At 36.4% G+C, this 17,814-nt stretch overlaps 1 protein-coding gene across 1 annotated transcript in view; it reads left to right on the forward strand.

Annotated features, from left to right (window-relative positions):
- The window catches only part of POLN (polymerase (DNA directed) nu), a gene marked incomplete at its 3' end in the record, with an annotated part of 35,849 nt that overhangs the window by 7,848 nt on the left and 10,187 nt on the right, over nucleotides 1-17,814 (forward strand). Inside the window, exons 4-14 of the mRNA XM_010075407.1 lie at nucleotides 31-221; nucleotides 687-799; nucleotides 3,065-3,222; nucleotides 8,381-8,449; nucleotides 9,935-9,995; nucleotides 10,205-10,269; nucleotides 11,041-11,124; nucleotides 11,555-11,644; nucleotides 13,178-13,234; nucleotides 13,971-14,024; nucleotides 14,264-14,329. Coding sequence (XP_010073709.1) covers nucleotides 31-221; nucleotides 687-799; nucleotides 3,065-3,222; nucleotides 8,381-8,449; nucleotides 9,935-9,995; nucleotides 10,205-10,269; nucleotides 11,041-11,124; nucleotides 11,555-11,644; nucleotides 13,178-13,234; nucleotides 13,971-14,024; nucleotides 14,264-14,329 — 1,008 coding nt within the window. The remainder of the gene's footprint in view (nucleotides 1-30; nucleotides 222-686; nucleotides 800-3,064; nucleotides 3,223-8,380; nucleotides 8,450-9,934; nucleotides 9,996-10,204; nucleotides 10,270-11,040; nucleotides 11,125-11,554; nucleotides 11,645-13,177; nucleotides 13,235-13,970; nucleotides 14,025-14,263; nucleotides 14,330-17,814) is intronic.

The raw sequence follows: 17,814 nt of genomic DNA on the forward strand, positions 1-17,814 counted from the left end.
AGAAAACACTATTGTAATTATACTTAACAGGTCTTAACATCATCAGTAAAAGGAGTTGTCGTGTTAGTGAAGAATCGGACTGATCTCCCTGGCTCTCCCAGTTCCTCTTCAACTGACTGTACTTGGAATGCTGCTAGTGAAAATGATAAATTAATTTATTTAAAAACTGAACGGTCATCTCTTTGGGAACAAGAACAGCAGGTTCCCAAGAAATTTGCTTGGTGAGGCTATGTGGGAAAAATACTGTTTTGCTTTTTGTGTGCTTTTAGCAACACTGGTGCTGGTTACACGGCACTGGCTTAATTTCCTTAGATGTCAAGCTTATTGAATTTCATATTAGCTGTATTAGTTCTGTGTCAAGCCTGGGATAATACAAACCAAATAAGAACAGACTATTCCTTTGGGGTCAGCATATCACTAACAGCAGCTCTGCAGAACTAGGTTGGGATTTGGTAGGAGCTGTTTACATTCACCTAGAAATCCTTTATTAAGAGCTTACAGCTATGTGGCACCAAAAAATATTGTTTTCCGGGTTTACCTTTCTTTTATCTTATGTTTCCTGAACTGCATTTCTTATCTGGTATGTTTTTGGACATTAGTATGGTAAACATCCTTTTTGAATTTTTACAGAAATTCACTAAATCTAGTAGCAATATAGTGTGAATTAATGAACTGCTTTTGTGCAGGCAAGTGTTGTTTCAAATGCTACAACGCAAAGTTCCGATTATTTGCTTCAATGCAAAGGATTTCCTGAGGACTCTACTTCAAGTTTATGGTAATGAAATTAGCTGGAAACAAGGTAACTTTAATCTTATTTATGATTTAATTGTATAATCTCTCTGCTTTTGATGTTTCTGTTAAAAATTCAAGGTGTAGAACTGACTAGATCGGTGGTTAAGTAATATGTTTGAAACCAGAGTTTTAGTACCATAGAGAAGAACAGCCTTCTTGGGCGAGGTTGTGACCAAAGGCTTGGCAGGTCAAGATGTATTTCTTCTCAGAGCAGGTATCAAATCATTGAGTAATTTAAGGATAGCTTCCAGTGGAAGTAAGAGCTCTCAATACAGTCCTGACTATAGCTGAAAAGGTCAAACTGTTTTCATGTTTCGTGTTCCCTAGAAAAACTTTCTCTGCTGAAGAGGAGAAGGTAAAATAAATTCCAGAGGTCTTCATAGTCGTCAGAATTAGGCCAAATAAGACACTTTTGCATGGATTTAAAAGAAACTACAAAAAAACCAAGTAAAAATAATTATTTTTTATTGGTTCTATGTATCAGATGAGTGAACTGCAAAACTAAGTGTGACCTTTCAGAAAAGACTTGCTCTGTGGAGAGTCTTCAGCTTGTGTTCAGCATCTGAAAAGTTTCATCAGGAAATCACAGTGAACTGATGATTTAGAACCTGGTGTGAAGATCTACACAAAAGACACTTAGTCCTGGGAATGAGAAGAGGGGGGGAAGAAACATCATCATGGTATTGGCACTAGTGACAGTTTTATGACCTGTACACATGAAATACCAGATCTAGGTTAGATCCCATCTGATGCATAGGATTTGAATCTGAAGCTTCTAGTATCCAAAAGAATTCTTGTCTCATTTTTTTTTTAACTTTGGAAGTTGATGCTTCCTCACCCATTATTTCTTCTGTGGTAAAAAAGCACACAACCCCTGCCTTTTTTAAGATAAAATCCCATCTTTGTAAATCAATCAAACACTGAAATTTCTCTGTATGTTATATTGACTGTGGTCACTTCAATGATTGCACTCATTCTTCAACTAGTGTGCTCACTCCTGTGGCCACATCCAAAGCTTGGTTTTGGAGTGGACTCAGAGCTTGACCTACTTTCTTAACCTTCACCATTCCAAGGCTAAGACTGTCCTTCCAATCACAGAAAGACTTTCGTAGTAGCACTATCAGGAGGGTATCCTTGGGACACTTCCAAGACGTTCCTTGGCATCTGCTAGCTTCTGAGGTGAATAGCTGTTTGCATTCAGAGAAAGGATAAGGAGCTACATAAAATCCTGGTATTTGACCATGCCGATGAAATATCCTTCAGTTGTCTGCCCACTGCAGCAGAGCTTATTCAGGGCAAGATGTCTCCTTCCCTAACATCTACTGAGCAGCCACATCAAGTTATTTTTAGCAAGTTATATTGGTAGAGGTGAACAAGCCTGGTTCTCTTTAGAATAGCCCTAGAGCTGTAACTTGCGTTATGGACATTAAAACTTGCTTCCAGGTAACTGAGTCGATAAGGTTGGGTAGCATGGAGTTCTCTAATCTACAAACGTACCTGTGGGTTGTGATTTGAATTTAGGTGGTTAGGGGTTACTGAAGAGGGTACTTATATCTATCTTTGAATATATCTCAAAGCATTCTAGGTGCGAGTTTCTCTCTCCTCTGATACTGCAGAACGTATATTGAAACTGTGGTTAAAAGGGCAATGAAACAGCACTAGGCTTACTCCATCCTATATATCTATGTGAACATGAGAGAAAGCGCAGTGTAAGCACATAAGATCCTGTAGGACAAAAGGTTCTGATTTTTGAGAACAATGCATTCTACACCCAATGTGAATTTGTATATACATTAAAGATCTCAGGAGTCTGATTGCTAGGAAGTAAACCTCTCCTCTGACTCCAAATAGCAATTTTGTGTTTATCAATCAAGTTAACAGCAACAGTGAAACTGTACGAGAGGGAGACACCCACAAGAAAAACTTCAAGTTGAAATTCTTCAGTGATAAGGAAGAATCTTTTACAGTCAATCTTAAGAACCAAAGGTTTACTTACATCTTAACCCCCCCCCCCAAAACAAAACCAAACCACAAACCCAAAAACCCCCTAGACCACAAAAAACCCTCTTGAAAAATATTCAATGTTGAGTTTACTTCTGTGTAGTCGTTGTATTGACCATATGTTACAGGTGCCCATTCAATGTTTAACATTTTTTTAGTAGAAATGCTTTTCTATTTATGATGGTAACCTAAAGGAAAGATAGGCAAAACCTTAGAGGTATTTCTCAATTTTTTAAATATTTTAACTGTTAGAAATAACTTATTTTTGTAGTTGCTGATAGTGTCGTGTTAGATCCAAGGATTGCAGCATGGCTGATAAACCCCAGCGACACAGTTCCCTCTTTTGAATGTTTAATACAGAAATATTTTGAAAAGCCTTTGTCTGATGGAACAGGAAATACAGATACAGGCGCTTTGAGAAATGCATCAGTAAGTAGTTTGTTTTAAATTGTTTGTGGTTGGGTTAAAAAAGGAAGGAAATAATGAAAGAGTTGCTTTTGCTGATGAAACACCCAAAAAATACAGATAATACTTTTCTGATTGAATAAAATTATTAATACTACTTGTTGGAAATCTAATTTTAAAGAAAGGGGAGCAAGGATAGGTTCACTGCATTCTACTAAGATCATATTCTCCAGGAACAGCTGTAAAATTCTGCTTCAAAACCTTAAAGTTCAGTAGCAATATTAGTTAATATATAATCTGCTCTCTTTTATTTCACCTCCTTGCAAACTTGTTTTCCAGCTTTCCTTTCCAAAATGTCTAATGCTTTGTCCTCTAATTCCTATGAACTTGTAGCCTGTGTTTAGTTAATTGTTAACCATTTTGCTGAATTTCATAGCTGGTAAAGATGCCACATCGTAGGCTGAGGAAGAGTAACGAGTCAAATGTGAACCTTCAAGCATGTGTATGAAAAATATGTGAATTTTTATTCTTAGTAAGAGGAGTGCTTAATGAACTTTTGAGAAGTTATTCCCAGCACATTAGGAATGTCTTGCTGTCTGTTGAAACTTATTTACTGAATGTTATAAAATCTCAATATTTGTGTTTTGGGCCATGGTGATCTGCTCCGGACACGTTAGGCTTCAGAAGTTGTTTGAATAATAAAAATCGATGTGCAGCAACATAAATGATTTTTTTTTTGAAACCTTTCACTTTTCAGAAGCCTTGCTTGTTCAGGCACAAGCATTGTAACATGATTATTGTTTGAATGATAAAAATTGATGTGCAGCAACATAAATGATGGTTTTTTTTGAAACCTTTCACTTTTCAGAAGCCTTGCTTGTTCAGGCACAAGCATTGTAACATGATTATAGGGCTTCTAGGATACAAATCCACGGATGTCAAGTGGACTTAGAGCGTGAACAGAGGTCAGTTGCATCAGCACATACTCATCAGTATAGGCATTTCTGAGAAAACCAGAGACAGTTTACTTTAAAACACCAGCTGAAAACTGCAGTTATTCAGAAGCTACTTAATTAAGCTATTAGTGTAGGAAATGGACAGGCAGAGAGGCAGAAGCAATAAACTTTGTGGTTATTTCTGTATGTGATGTCCCTTTCTGAGAGTCAGCATCCTTCATTTTGTCTCTTTCCTTAGCTTGATTCAGTCTTTTGTTCTTCATGTATCACATCTGTTCTTAGTTGTAATTTCTCAACTTTGTCATCGTGATTCCCAGCTCTGAGTTAAATATGGAAGTCTTATTTCCTTCCTGCCCTATTTCAGGTCTAGTTTGTTTCATTGTCCCAACCATCTCCAGTGACTTTATGCTGACTTGCTCACCCAAGTCCCAGTTAATGCCTCCCTCTAACATCCTGTAATTATTCTCCCCCGTTCCTTATGCAATTAATTTTTTTCCCTGGACTCTTTTGGCTTCTCTGTTTGCTCAGTGAATCCTAGCTCTTTGCCAGATTTATCTCTTCAGCCTTCTTGCTCTGACTTTGCTGGTAGGTTCCTAACAGTTGTCTGTACTCCCAGAGGGATCCAGGCCAGGTGCTTGTGCCACGCTACTTCAGCTGAGCTCCCTCTGTATTGTGCTGGTCTTGTCCATGCAGTGCTCAAGTCTACAGCAGGCAGAAGGGAAGCCTGTACAGTATGTGTCCATATTGTCTACTCACAAATGAGCAACACAGTGCTGAAGTTGTACAGACCAATAGCCCTTGAGTGGATGGGGAACCTGCATGGGCTGTCAGGGGAATTCACTGCCACGTTTTAACTCTTTTCTGCAGCTGGGGCTTTGCTGGGATGTTCTTCCCACTAACAGACATCAGTTTATGTAGGATTTGTTTAGTTTTATCTGATGTTATTTTGAGTCATATGGTCATTTCAAGATAAAAACAACTATGGTCCAGGCTGAAGTGTGTTCTGAATGACTGCAACACTAGTGCCCCCATTGCTTTATGGTATGTGGTAGGAAAACGTCTGCAGCAAAAATTAACCAAAAACTGGGTTAATTCTGGTTTTAGAATGAAACATAACTCACTGTAACTAACAGATGTCTCCCATGCTTCTGTTAACGCTCGGCACTTCTCTTAGCAATTAGTTGGACCAATATGATAAAATTCCTGTGATGGTTCTTCCCCAGCTGAGTACCAGAATACTTGCCTCTGTAGCAATGATGTGTTATAATTTGTCCTAATATAAACTAATTTTCAGTCAGTTCTGGTTCTATTGTGTTTGTGCAGCAACAAGTAATTTGGATTCCTTCTGTATTCTGCTTGGATCAAATAATGGATAAAGCACTGCTCTTGTCAGTCTGCATCTGCTGTGATACTTTGCTTCCAGACTTCTGTTTTTCTTCAGATAATGGGGCTGTTTTGCAAACAGTGGGCCAAAATTGTGAAGTTTGTGTAGAAGGCAGATTTTTATATACTTTTTGGAGGATGGATTATATTTCCCTGTTCATTTACAGCTGACTCTTGCACTGTGAGGGCACAGGATCAACTGTTTAGGTGTACTGGTGTCTCAGTCCGTGCCTGCTCTCACTGTCTAGAAACACAACCAGAAGGTTCTGAGAGTCATCCTGATGACAAGGAGGAGGTAATGGCATCCAGCTCAGGGAGCAATTCCTGCAGAATACCCTGTTCAGATGGAAAAAGGTATCCAGAGATACCTTCTCACAAACTCAGAAAGGTCCTTACCTCCCTGAAGAGAGTGGAAGATCCTGCCCATCCGTGAATTTTTATATGAATTTGATTTTTTTCTATTTTAGAAAAATCCTTAATTTGGAGATCTGTTTAGACTGTATAAACCCTCCTTTAGGAAGGATTTTGGAGATTTCCCAACCACTTGGATTATTCTTACCTGTTTTTGCTTCAAAAGAACTACTGTTCTGGCTGGACAGATTAAAAGCTCTGGAGGACCACAGTGTTCTGTCATGAGACCTGTTTAGAAAATACTCTTGGCGACAATTTCAATGGCAATCTTTCTGTTTTACTCCATAATTCACAGTTTAATGACATCCAGTTTAGTAGAGCAATACAGCATCTAGTTACATTGCAGATACTCTTCCAGATTATAGACTCTCGGTTTTGTTCTTTAAAAAATATAGGACATTTCATTCAAACTGAAGCATTGTCTTCATTTTCTATGCAATCTTAGAGTGTTAATCTGATAACAAGTAGAAACATCCTTTTCTTCTCATCACAGCAGGACCAAAAGAAAGATTCTGAATATATCAAATAAAAACTATGAAACTGTGAAATGGGCAGCAAAGTCAGATTTGGTAGCGTAAATTCTGAGAGCTTACTCTGGTAAGGAAAATGCTTTCTAGCTTAGTCTGAGTGGAGAAAGCAGAATATATTTCTTTTGTAGCAGACTTTTTCTCCCAACTGTAGATATTTCATGAGAGCAGTAAAGAAAGGAAGCTGTAGAATAGCTGCGGGTCTGTAGAGGAAAGAGACTTCTGCAGCTCATAGCATGAGTCGCTTTTAGCGTTCCATCGGCTCTGAGATAGGAATGCAAACAATAAAGTGAGCATGGAATAGTTAGGAGTCGTTTAAAATACACATAGGGTGAATGATAAACCTGGAGATAGATCTCTTACAAGATACCAAGGGAACCCTCTCAGTGCTTTTTAAATTGAGAAGCTTTCCATGTGATTTCATGGCCATTTAGTTTCCTGTCAATTTATATATTTTTTTAACTTTTTACTATTCCTGAAAGAAAGATGTAATTAATTTGGGAAGCAAATTTTAAATTTATTTTGAACCTTCCCTACATGTATACATTTAGTAGAAATTATCTGGGAATGCCCTGTTCACCAAAAGTCTAGCCAAATCTAGGTCAGTTCCAGCAATGTGGCTGTTGAGGAGGAAACAGGGAGTGTTACCAGATTATCTTCTGAAGTGGTTAGGATTCTATTGGCCTCAAAATTTCTGCCCTGATGAGTCCTCCATGTGATATACATTGCACTCATGTTGTCAACATAAAATAGTAAGCTTAGGTGTTTTGTAGAACCCGATCATCTCCTTCTCTGTAGGTCATGTTTTCTAAACTTACTATTATTTTTGGTTTTCTTCTTTAGCCTATCTGACAATTCTTAATGTCTTTCTAAAAGTATTGTGGCCAAGTTACTCCAATACTTCAGCTATATCCTCAGCAGTCTTTATCAACAGGGAGTAAGTGCTTCTTTTTACACAAATCACCATTAGTTGACTGTTGTACATAAACTAAGAACTATCATAACATACCATGCATAATTCCATGTAACTTATTTTCCTGCCTCCAACAAAGGCCAGAATGTGATTCTTGGGGAAGTGTATATGGACGGCAAGCATGTAACTTTAGTCCTCTGGAAAGCTCTCCTAGGTTCTATGGTTTGTGGCCCAGGAATTTTACAGGACAGTGCTAATGTTTTTGCACTTAATGACCTAGATACAAATTTATTTCCTAATTTTACTTGTTGAGCCATCAGTGAAGATACAGGCTGCAGGAAAGAAATTGTATGTCTGAAGCACTTTTTACATTCCTCTCCTTCCTCACATGAATTTAGTAATGAAAAGCAGCACTTTACTCTTTACATTTTGTGTATTAGCCTGATAACAAATTTAATTGGTTGGCATTAAGTTTATTTTTAGTAATCATGTTCTTGGAGCTAACAATCATATTCTCAGTGTCTGTATGAATTTCAGAACAGCCTTCTAGCCAACTGAATGAGGTGGTATGACTCTGGAGAACACCTGAAACACAAGGGAAGGAAGTGAATAGTTCAGGGACAGAAGAGGGGCAGTACTGATAGGAAAAAGAAAATTGCAAGGAGTTTTCCCTCATTTTACTAGTAGTAATATAATTCCAACTTCAGTGTAAAAGGCAGTGTAGTGATACTATTTCATCATAGTCTGTGCAAAATGTAAATAAAGGAACAGATAAAATCTTGAATTTTAATGATCTGTACTGCTCTGTTCATGAATTCTGTTTGTCAGATGTCTAAGAACATTACTAAAATGTTAAATATAACAGGAGACATACAGAAAAATACACAGTTTAATCCCTTTTAAAATAGGTAGTATTCTAAACATTTTTATGTTAGCATTAAAACTCTTAATTTTGTTTTTTTTTTTTTTTTCCTTAAATTTATTTATATCAGTATCAAAACTTAGGTGTGAACTTGGAGAAGCTTTATAATGTCATGATGGAGCTTGCTCACAACTTACAGGTAAAATATAAAAAGTAATTACTCGGATATAACTTCTGAGGTGTTATAATGAATTAAAGAGAGTTAGTGATGTGCTTTACATTTAAACTGGAATCTATACTCGAGTTAAATAGAAGGTTTCAATCCTTACTGGTTTACATTGCTGGTCAACGTTTAAAATAAAGTTGTCCATCAAATTTGACATTTTTTCCAGTAGGAAGGGGTTAGTCTGAAGGGCAATCTTAGAATAAACTTTTCCTCTGCAACAGTTAACTAAATATTTAAATGAACATTCCCAGACCAGGAAATGTTCAGAGCACTGTGACTTTTCTTTTAGTATTTTAAAGCTGTATGAAACAGTGTAAAAAGGGTTAACAAAGTTAAAATGAGAGTGTAGCTGGGTTTTTTTTTGGTGTATTCCTTGGGTACAAAAACACTCAGTGTATCTATTGCTCTAGGTTGTATTAGCCAAACACTGGTCAAACACTGGAACAGGCTTCCTAGAGACATGGTCAGTGCCCCAGGCATGCCAGTGTTTAAGAAACATTTCAACAATACTGTTAACGACATGCTCTAACTTTTGGTTAGCCCTTAAGTGCTCAGGCAGTTGGACTAGATGATCATTGTAGGTCCCTTCCAAGTGAAATAATCTATTCTATTCTAGCCCTAATTGCAGTTCAGAATGCATCTCAAGAAATCTTTTAGTGGGTTTTTTGTGTGTGTTTGTTTTTTCCCTGTGATCATATAACTGGAAAAGTGTCAGAAGTCAGGGACATGCTCAGGTTCTGGTGGAAGGTACAGCACAGATCCTAGGGGTTTTCCTTGAAAGTGATGGTAGCAAGTGTAGGGCTTAGGCCGTGAGTCGATGGAGCCGTATTAATTTGGATATCTAAGTAGCCCAGCAGTATGATGAAACAATCTGTGAAGGAAGGCAACAGGGAAACACCAAAGGCACGGAAACACTGAGAGGCAGTCTACAGGAGGAGTTTTTAGACAACTGTTGCTGTCCGATTGCTTCAGTGGTTAGAGAATGAACAGGTTTCCTGTTCTTTGTAACTAAACTGGGAACGTAACCTTATCACCTTTTATTTTCTTCCTAATGAAAACAGAGTTATTAATTCTGAATGGATGCTTAATTGTTCAAGTGCATAAAGAGAAAGGGACAACTGTATGTCCTATTATAATGGAGGTTGCTCTAAAAAGAACAGTTTAGAAAAATGAGGAATGTATATTTCTTTATTTAACTATTCCTGTATAAAATGATTACTGTTACAAGATGTATTACTATTCCCCACAAAATGAAGGGATAATGCACTACAGAACTGAGATACTATAATTCACACTAAGTGGTATTTCATTCCACAAACAGTGTTGTCATATAAAAAGGGATTATACAGAAAGTGAAATACTGCTTACTGGAAAGTAGATCCACGTAATGACACTACTGTATGTTTTAAGATTATAACTGGCTTATGCTGAAGAATTTATTTGTATCTTGCTTTACAGGTTCAAGGTTTGTGGAAATTATTTTGCACATTAGAGCTTCCACTTATCAAAATTCTGGCAGGTATGAAAGTTCAGTTCAAAGTATGAATCTTCCCTGTTTTCACACAGCTGCTGGCTATGCTCAAGTAGAATGTTATACCTCAGAATACTAAACGTTATCTTAGCCTCATAACAGCTGTGTGAGTTTGAGTTTCCATTTTACAGTCTAAGAAGTGTGTAAGATAAAAATTGTCAATTGTAAATATTCTTAGTATACAATTGTATTTACAGTGATGGAAACGCACAAAATACATGTGAACAAACAAGAACTGAAAAAAACATCAGAGATTCTGGGGGTAAATTTTCCCTTTATTCTTTTGGAAAATGCATAGTATCATCTTTCTGCTTTTACTGAGAATAACTGATTAAAAAGAGGACGATTCTTCTTGTTTTGTCATGTCTTACACGAGAGTTTGAGGTTTCTAGTATTTTTATTATTATAACATTTTAGGATATTTCTATGCTTATTTAGGCTAGCAAAAAAGAGACATTTGCTTCATTAGCTTTGCCCCAGAACTGAGATTGCTTTGCAAAATGCACAGGTCTTTTTGGGTAATGTGTTGCAGAGTAAAAATGGTAACAACTCTCCCTGAACATATAGTTATCCCCAACCATCTTTCTGAGAAGTGAGAGATATTTCTATCTTTCTTTGTAAATAAAACCCTTTACAACTTCCATGTTCTGAGAGTTCTAAGTTTGCCATTTCCCCATTGATAAAAATAGCTACAATGCCATTTTGTAGCATAAAATCTGACTAGATAATCATAGTGGTCTGACAGGTTATTTATTTACCAGAATAATTTGCATAATTTTCAGTAACCTAAATTATTTTCTCACAAATTTTGGTACTTCTAGCTGCAGTAAATCTGCTTCCCAAATCTTGAAGAAATATAGAGTATTCTATAGAGCAATCCACCAAACCAAATGTTGATAGCCAGCAATGATTACACAGGATCTAGTACCCTATTTTTAACCAGAAGTCCAATATAGTCATTAACCTAGGAAGCAGCAGAATATTGAAGAAGATAGTAATGTAAACAGAATAATTCTCATGTACTAATTTATAGTTGCGACTCAAAGAGCTTGAACAGGAAGCTCATCAAGTTGCTGGAGAACGATTCCTTTTGACCAGCAGTAGTCAGCTCAGAGAGGTAATATTTATATTACTATTATTATGTAAGCTTTCAATTCTGTAAATTGTTATTGATACAGAAGAATTATAAAGCATAAAAAACTGTCCTTACAACTTAAAAATTCTTTTTCTTTAATAATTATCTTATTTTCTGATTTTAGTAGAAGACACCCATTTTTCATTTATCTGTCAATGCTGGGTAATCTGTATTTGAATGTATTTATGGAAGTTATATGCATTTAATTTTAGCAAATACACTGCATTCTCAATAGCTCAAAAATAAAAGATTTAATCTTTTAAATTCTGTGTTCATTCTCTTTGCTACGGTATGCTCTATTTTACTTGAAATCTGTTTTCTATACTTAAATTCAGGCACCAAATGATTTTCCTTTCTGCTTCAGCACTTGAAACACTGAAACATTTCTCTTCTGTGTTTTTTCTTACTGTAGGTACTGTTTGAAAAGTTAAAACTGCATACTCTGTGCGAGAAGCTTCACAGAACTGAAATACAACAGCTTGTGTCAACCTCAGAAGTTGTGGTGAGATGGGGAAGGGTTTTAAAACCACCTGCATGATTTAGAGAGACTCCTAAGTTATATAAGATGAAATGTATCTTCAGATTCAGTGCAGTAAATGTTACTTATATGAAGTTTGTCCAGCTCATTCTTCTGGTAGCAGATAATTTTCGGCAGTGCAGATGTTCATATGTGATCCCACACTAGCGCAGAAATCCTGCCAAAAACATTTGTCTAAAAATGATGAAATCAAGACCACACTGCAGGCTTCTTGGTGACTTGAGTAAATGGGTATGCTCCTGCCTTATATTAAGATAATAATAATAATGGAATTCCTTCTCACAAGAGAAGAAACCTCTGTGTAGCTGCACTTGTTTCTGATTTGGTGCTGCAAATGTATTGCTTTAGTTTACATGGGAGTCAAATTAAAATACACAGCTCATGGCTGAGAATGAACACCTTGGGGAAGGTAGAAATGTAATATTTGTTTCTCATGTGTGAAAGTGGAAATTCAGCTTTTGGCCCAAGTGTCTGAACTACCAGATACAATCTCTGAGGTCATGTCAACAGCACAACCAAAAGAGTCACACACTGCTGAAGGAGAAGGAGGTTTCATAGATCGAGTGTGTAATCTTGGAGAGTGATAGGGAGGCCTTGGGAGGTGAGAGGAATGAGTGCAATAGAATGCATGCCTTTTTGTGGGAGCATAAGGTTTGTTGCAGTAATCAAATCAATGCTTTTATCTAATCCAGTACTTTTTCCAACAATTGTTGGGACTTTGTTATTTAATAAAAGGGAGGCTGAAACCTTCCAGCAGATATATTAAGATCAATTATCTAGTATTTATTGTCTCTCCCTGTAGTAAGAAAAAAACCTTATGCTTTTAGATCTCCATTCTGTTACAGTTGCATATTTTTCACTCTGAACTGTTGTAGTTCCAGATATTTTTGTTGTCCTTATAAATCTCCAGTCTCTATTTGAATAATTTAATTCTTATTCTCAACAAAATTTTATGGCAATTTCCAATTAAAGTAATTAAAGTAATTGGAAATATGCTTAATTTTATTGGTTTTGGATTTGACCATTTCAATTTTTCTTGAAAGTCTTCTGGAACTTGTAATATGGGATGAACAGGAGAAATTCTGTTGGATTTTATGTGTGTGTATATGTATGTATGCAAATGTGTTATTTTCTATACTTTTATTGTGTCTCTTGCTTAGATGCTTTCTAGCACAAAAAAATGAACAAAGACTATAACCAGCTACCCCCTCATGCCCCACCATTTTCAAAGCTGTTGTGGAAACGTTTTTATGCATCCCTTCTCCTTCCTGTCTTGGACAGGAAGGGAAATCAAATGGGAAGGGATAATCTCCAGTCCTCCTGCTGAGGGCAGGAAAGAATGAAGGCTTTCTCAGGCTTTGGGTGAGATTGCTTGAAGGATATTATTCTTTAGCCTGTATTTTGTGTATTTAACTTCCTCCAAAACTTATTCTGTTAAGATTGTTGAATACTATAACTTAACAAAGAAGTACACCAGTAACATTCTTTATTTTTCAGCTAAATAAGTTGCAAGATCTTCATCCTTTGCCAAAGATAATTTTAGAATACCGTCAGGTGAGCTGATATTTTTCACATAACGTAGTTGTACTGAAGCAAAATTAGCAAGAAAGAGAACACATTGACTGATAAATAAATTAAAAGTTGCCACTAATGTAAGTTCGTTCAAATATTCATTTAAATTTGCGAGTTGTAGTTATTCTAGGGTTTTTAAATTTAATGTTTATACTTCTGGTTTGCACTATGTTAGATTATAGCTAGCAAACAACTGTTGCAAAAACACTTGGAAAACTTAATTGTTAAATTTGTGCTATAAAGCACACTCTTAGGGCAAAACATTATACCTCAAAGAAAATGAAGGAGATAACTATTTATGGTTTTTTTTAGGTGACAAGCCTCCTGAAAATCCAAAATGACCTAATTAGTCTGCTCTCATACTTAATTTTTGGGTTTTGAGCTGATAAGTTTCCAAGACTTAACACAAAACTGGTGATTTTTGGTGTGTGTGTGCCTTTTTTTTTGTGTAGTTTATTGACCTGGGAATGTAAGATGCAAAAGAATAAATTCTAATACTTAATTTAATAGTATCCACAACGGCCTGGCTTTAAGGTATAACTCTGCATTTACCTAACTTATGTGAATAGGTTGAGCTATTAGTGAGTATACATAAAGGATAAAACTCTTTAAAAATGTTGACAAAACAAGTTAATATGCATTGAGAAATTAAGATCTTTAATTTGAAAAAAATCTTATTTTTTAAGTAAGCTTTTGTCTAAATGTTTTTGTAACTTAGGTTCATAAGATGAAGTCAACTTACGTGGATGGACTACGAACATGCATGAGAAAGGTAGAAATATAAAAGGTGGCCTGGTATTTAAAAAAAAAAAAACAACTTGTAGAAGGGTGTGAAATGATTGCAGTGTTTACAGTTTTAAGAACTTTTATATATAGAAAATTGTAACTTTTTTTAAAATTTTGTAGTCCAGCTTGCAGTGAGTTTTTATTACTGATACTTACATTAAATAAGATTTAGATTTATGTCTTCATCCTTTTATTTTGGAGGATTTTTGCTTTCCTTGACTACAGGGATTTATTTCCTCTACGTGGAATCAGACAGGAACTGTGACTGGCAGACTTTCAGCCAAACATCCAGTAAGTGAGGCTATTAGAAGGTTTACATTTTAATTTGAATTAAAAATTAATATTATTCATATAAAATATGTAATATTTTTAACACATGAAATGTTTGCTTTAATCGAAGTCTAGCAGTTGCCATATTGTATGTAAATGGTGGACAAAAGAAGCTTATTAAATGGGTGTTTTACTCTAGAGCATTTATTCTTATGAGTATTTTCTGTTATCTGTGGATCAAAATTTAATATTATTACCTGAAGTTTACTTAAAGTAGAGGAAAGTGTAAGCCATGCATGCACCCTCTAGACTTCTACTGAATATTTCTTTGTAATGAATTCCTTGTGTTCATGAACCTCTCCCTGTAAAGGATCGGGGAGCCCTGGAAGGTGCCCTGGGGATTATGGAAAAAAAGGAAACTCTTTTCTTCTGGAACTTGGCTTCAGGCCTCATAGCAGTGAAGGGCTAAGCTGTTGCTCTGGCAGTCTTGCCAGGTGCTTCTGTGGCTGTGACATTTGGGTTCTTTGTGCTCCCTCTCTTGTCGTTGACTATAATGATCTCCATGTATGCTTGTGGTTGGAATGTCTATTTTTTGGCTTCCTAGACTGCTAGAAGCTTTGGGTTTGTTTGTGTGCGGCTTGCCTTTTTTTTTTTTTTCCCAATGTGGCCTTTTTTATGGGCATATTTGAATATATTTAGGAATCACACTGACCTTTGACTGTAGTGACTGGTGAGACCTTTTGCGTTCCACTTCTGTCGTGACCCATAGCTGCATGGATGAGTGTGCAGGACCCAGTGTGAGAGGAGACAGGGTTGTACACTGCTTCAGGGGCTCAAGTCAGGGCGTAGGCAGGGGAATAGCAGTAGAAAAGTAGCAACTACCTACATGTGGAAATGTTCTGTTTGGTTTAATCACGGCCTTTCTTAGCAAAGACCTGACCTCTGGCTCTGCAGGAAAGGGGGAATAGAGGCGGAAGAGGGTCTTGGCTCATGAAGGCTGGAGGGAATCCCCAAGGCTGTTGTCATCCTAACGTAGGCCCAAAAGTCAGTTCCTGTGCAGCCAGGTTTGAGTACTGCTTGTCTGCCTGTGCAGACACTGGCCTTAAGCTTCATGGGTACAAATGGCATTAGAAGCTTTCTGCAGTCTTGGGAGAAAGTCCATGGTCTTCCACAGCTCTGTCTAGGAGTAAAGATGTTAGACATAATGTCTGTGGTTACGTTGTGACCACTTTGCATGGGTGGGCTCAATGTGGCTCTTGCTCCTGACTGGTAGGGTGGCTTTTGGAGTTCTGGCAGAAATCTGTCCTGGGAGGTTCTCATCCTCAAAATACTGGTGACTTCCTTAGCTTTTCTTTTACCTGTCTTCACAGTTCAGGTTTCATTTATATATTTCAACCCTCATAGTACATATTTCCATACTATTTGACATCAAACAAATAGGAAGTGCTTGTGCTTTTGCTGAATAAAAATCAGTGTCTAGGATTCTGAATTAACAATGGAATGGAGGAATTCTGCTGCTGCTCCCACTTCTCATGCACCCAGATGGGGGAAGGTGATGGGAGAGAATGGAAAAGGTGATCATGAAGGTCACATTTTGCTAAATATTCTGATGTGATGCACAGGCATTTACAAATCAGAGCTGAACAAAGAGCTGTCTTAACAACCACATACAACACAAGGTGACCTTTGGCTGATCATGTGAAAAATAACACAACTACTTTTCTTAAAGGTTGTTTTTCTCCAAAATAATGCTGCTAAAGTTAGCATCCAGGGTTGCCTGAGGCTGGCTTTTCCTTATAAGGAAGAACATTGGCTTGATTTTTTTTATGTGAAATGTTTATGGAACTTATACCATCTGTTTCTGAATCATTTATTGATATAGAAGGTATACTGCAGTACCCAGTCACTTTACTAAGTGTTAAAGGACGGGGAAAATTCTTGACAGAAATCATAAATATTGTAGATATTTTTGCAGTTACTAAGATGTTATGTCAAATTTTAGCTGAATACTTGCTGAGGTAGATTATTTTTAACTGTGTTTTAAAATGGTTTAAGTAGTGATTAAAGCAAAAGATAAGTGTAAATCAGATAAAGTGTGAATTCACATAGAAAAATACATCCCATTTGCTGCTTTGGTTGTGGGAGATGGGGTTCCAAACAAAGGTTTCTTTACCTTTCATTTTTTTTGTAAAGGTAATGGATCTATCTGTCCTCTTTCCTCTAAGTCATTAAATGGAGTTCGGAAGGCATTTGCTCATAGGTTTAAGGGGAAATGACCAGACATTAGTCACAGAACAGGATTTCTTTTTCAGATAAACTCTTCTGTGATCTCCTTTCAGATGAGTCCACATCTGATGTATGGATGATGTATATTTTTGGCTTTATGTGGATTTCTCTCAATAGATAAGCTTATTCACATGAATTTTTATGACTTCTGTGTTGCAGCAACTTAGAGGAGGTTTCTTGGTAGAACTTTATTTCAGTGGCTCACCATTTATACATCTATTTTAGTTTAACTGTGCACTCCATTTCTTCTCATTTGGTTTCTTCTTCTACAATATGTGTGCTGCATAATTCATGTGTTTTTCACTAGTAACAAAGTGTTATATAATAATACAGTACATAGTTAAACAGGGACACATTTGATGTTGTTGTCTCCTGCTATAGCGTTCTAACCCTTTGCTGCTCTGAGAACCTGCAGATCTGAAACCCAAAGTCAATATAAACCCTAAGATTCTTCAGTCAAATTATTTGGTAATATATCCATAGGCCAGTTATTTTTTCCACTCTATGATGTATTGCTTATGACTATTAGGGGAAGTTAATTAAGTTTATTATTTGAATATGTTCTATTTAATTATTTTTTGTGTAAATATATTAGTCTTGTCTACATTAGGATACTCCTTCATTATATTGCTCATAGATAACTTTCCTATTAAATATATTTATTACATTCATAAAGACTTATGTTCTCCAGACCTACCTTGAAATACCACTTTCCAGCTTCTCGCCTTTTAAAGCAAAAATGGATCATGACAGAGGTGGAAAGGCATAAAGCCAATTAAGATCAAGCGTCTTTCAGAATGAACAGGGAGAAATCCTAACTCGAGATATAAAGATTGCGTATAATTGGATGTTATAATTTGGTTTTAAGATGTAAACTTCTGTATTAAGGCTTCTTTCCTCCAGGCTTCTGCAGCAGGGAGAACTGAAATGCTACTAATGAGTTTATAGTTTTATTCTTCAGAAGATGATGTTTGTATCATTAAACTAAAAAAACATAAAGTGATGGGCTTCAGGGGGCATTTCCTTCTTTGTAGTAACAAAAAGTTATGCTGAAGATAAATAAAATTTTTTACCTTCTCAGACCAAGTGAAGAAAAAAAAAAATCCCATTTCCCCCCAGGAAAAATGCTTTTACCAACTTGTTCAAAAAGGCGAAGAAAGAAAATAATTTAACCTGTGAATCAAAGAAGCTTGTTAGCCTTTAATTTGGAAAGCAGGAAT

Source organism: Pterocles gutturalis, unplaced genomic scaffold (assembly GCF_000699245.1).
Source record: "Pterocles gutturalis isolate BGI_N339 unplaced genomic scaffold, ASM69924v1 scaffold23717, whole genome shotgun sequence".
In the NCBI taxonomy this organism is placed as follows: domain Eukaryota; kingdom Metazoa; phylum Chordata; class Aves; order Pterocliformes; family Pteroclidae; genus Pterocles; species Pterocles gutturalis.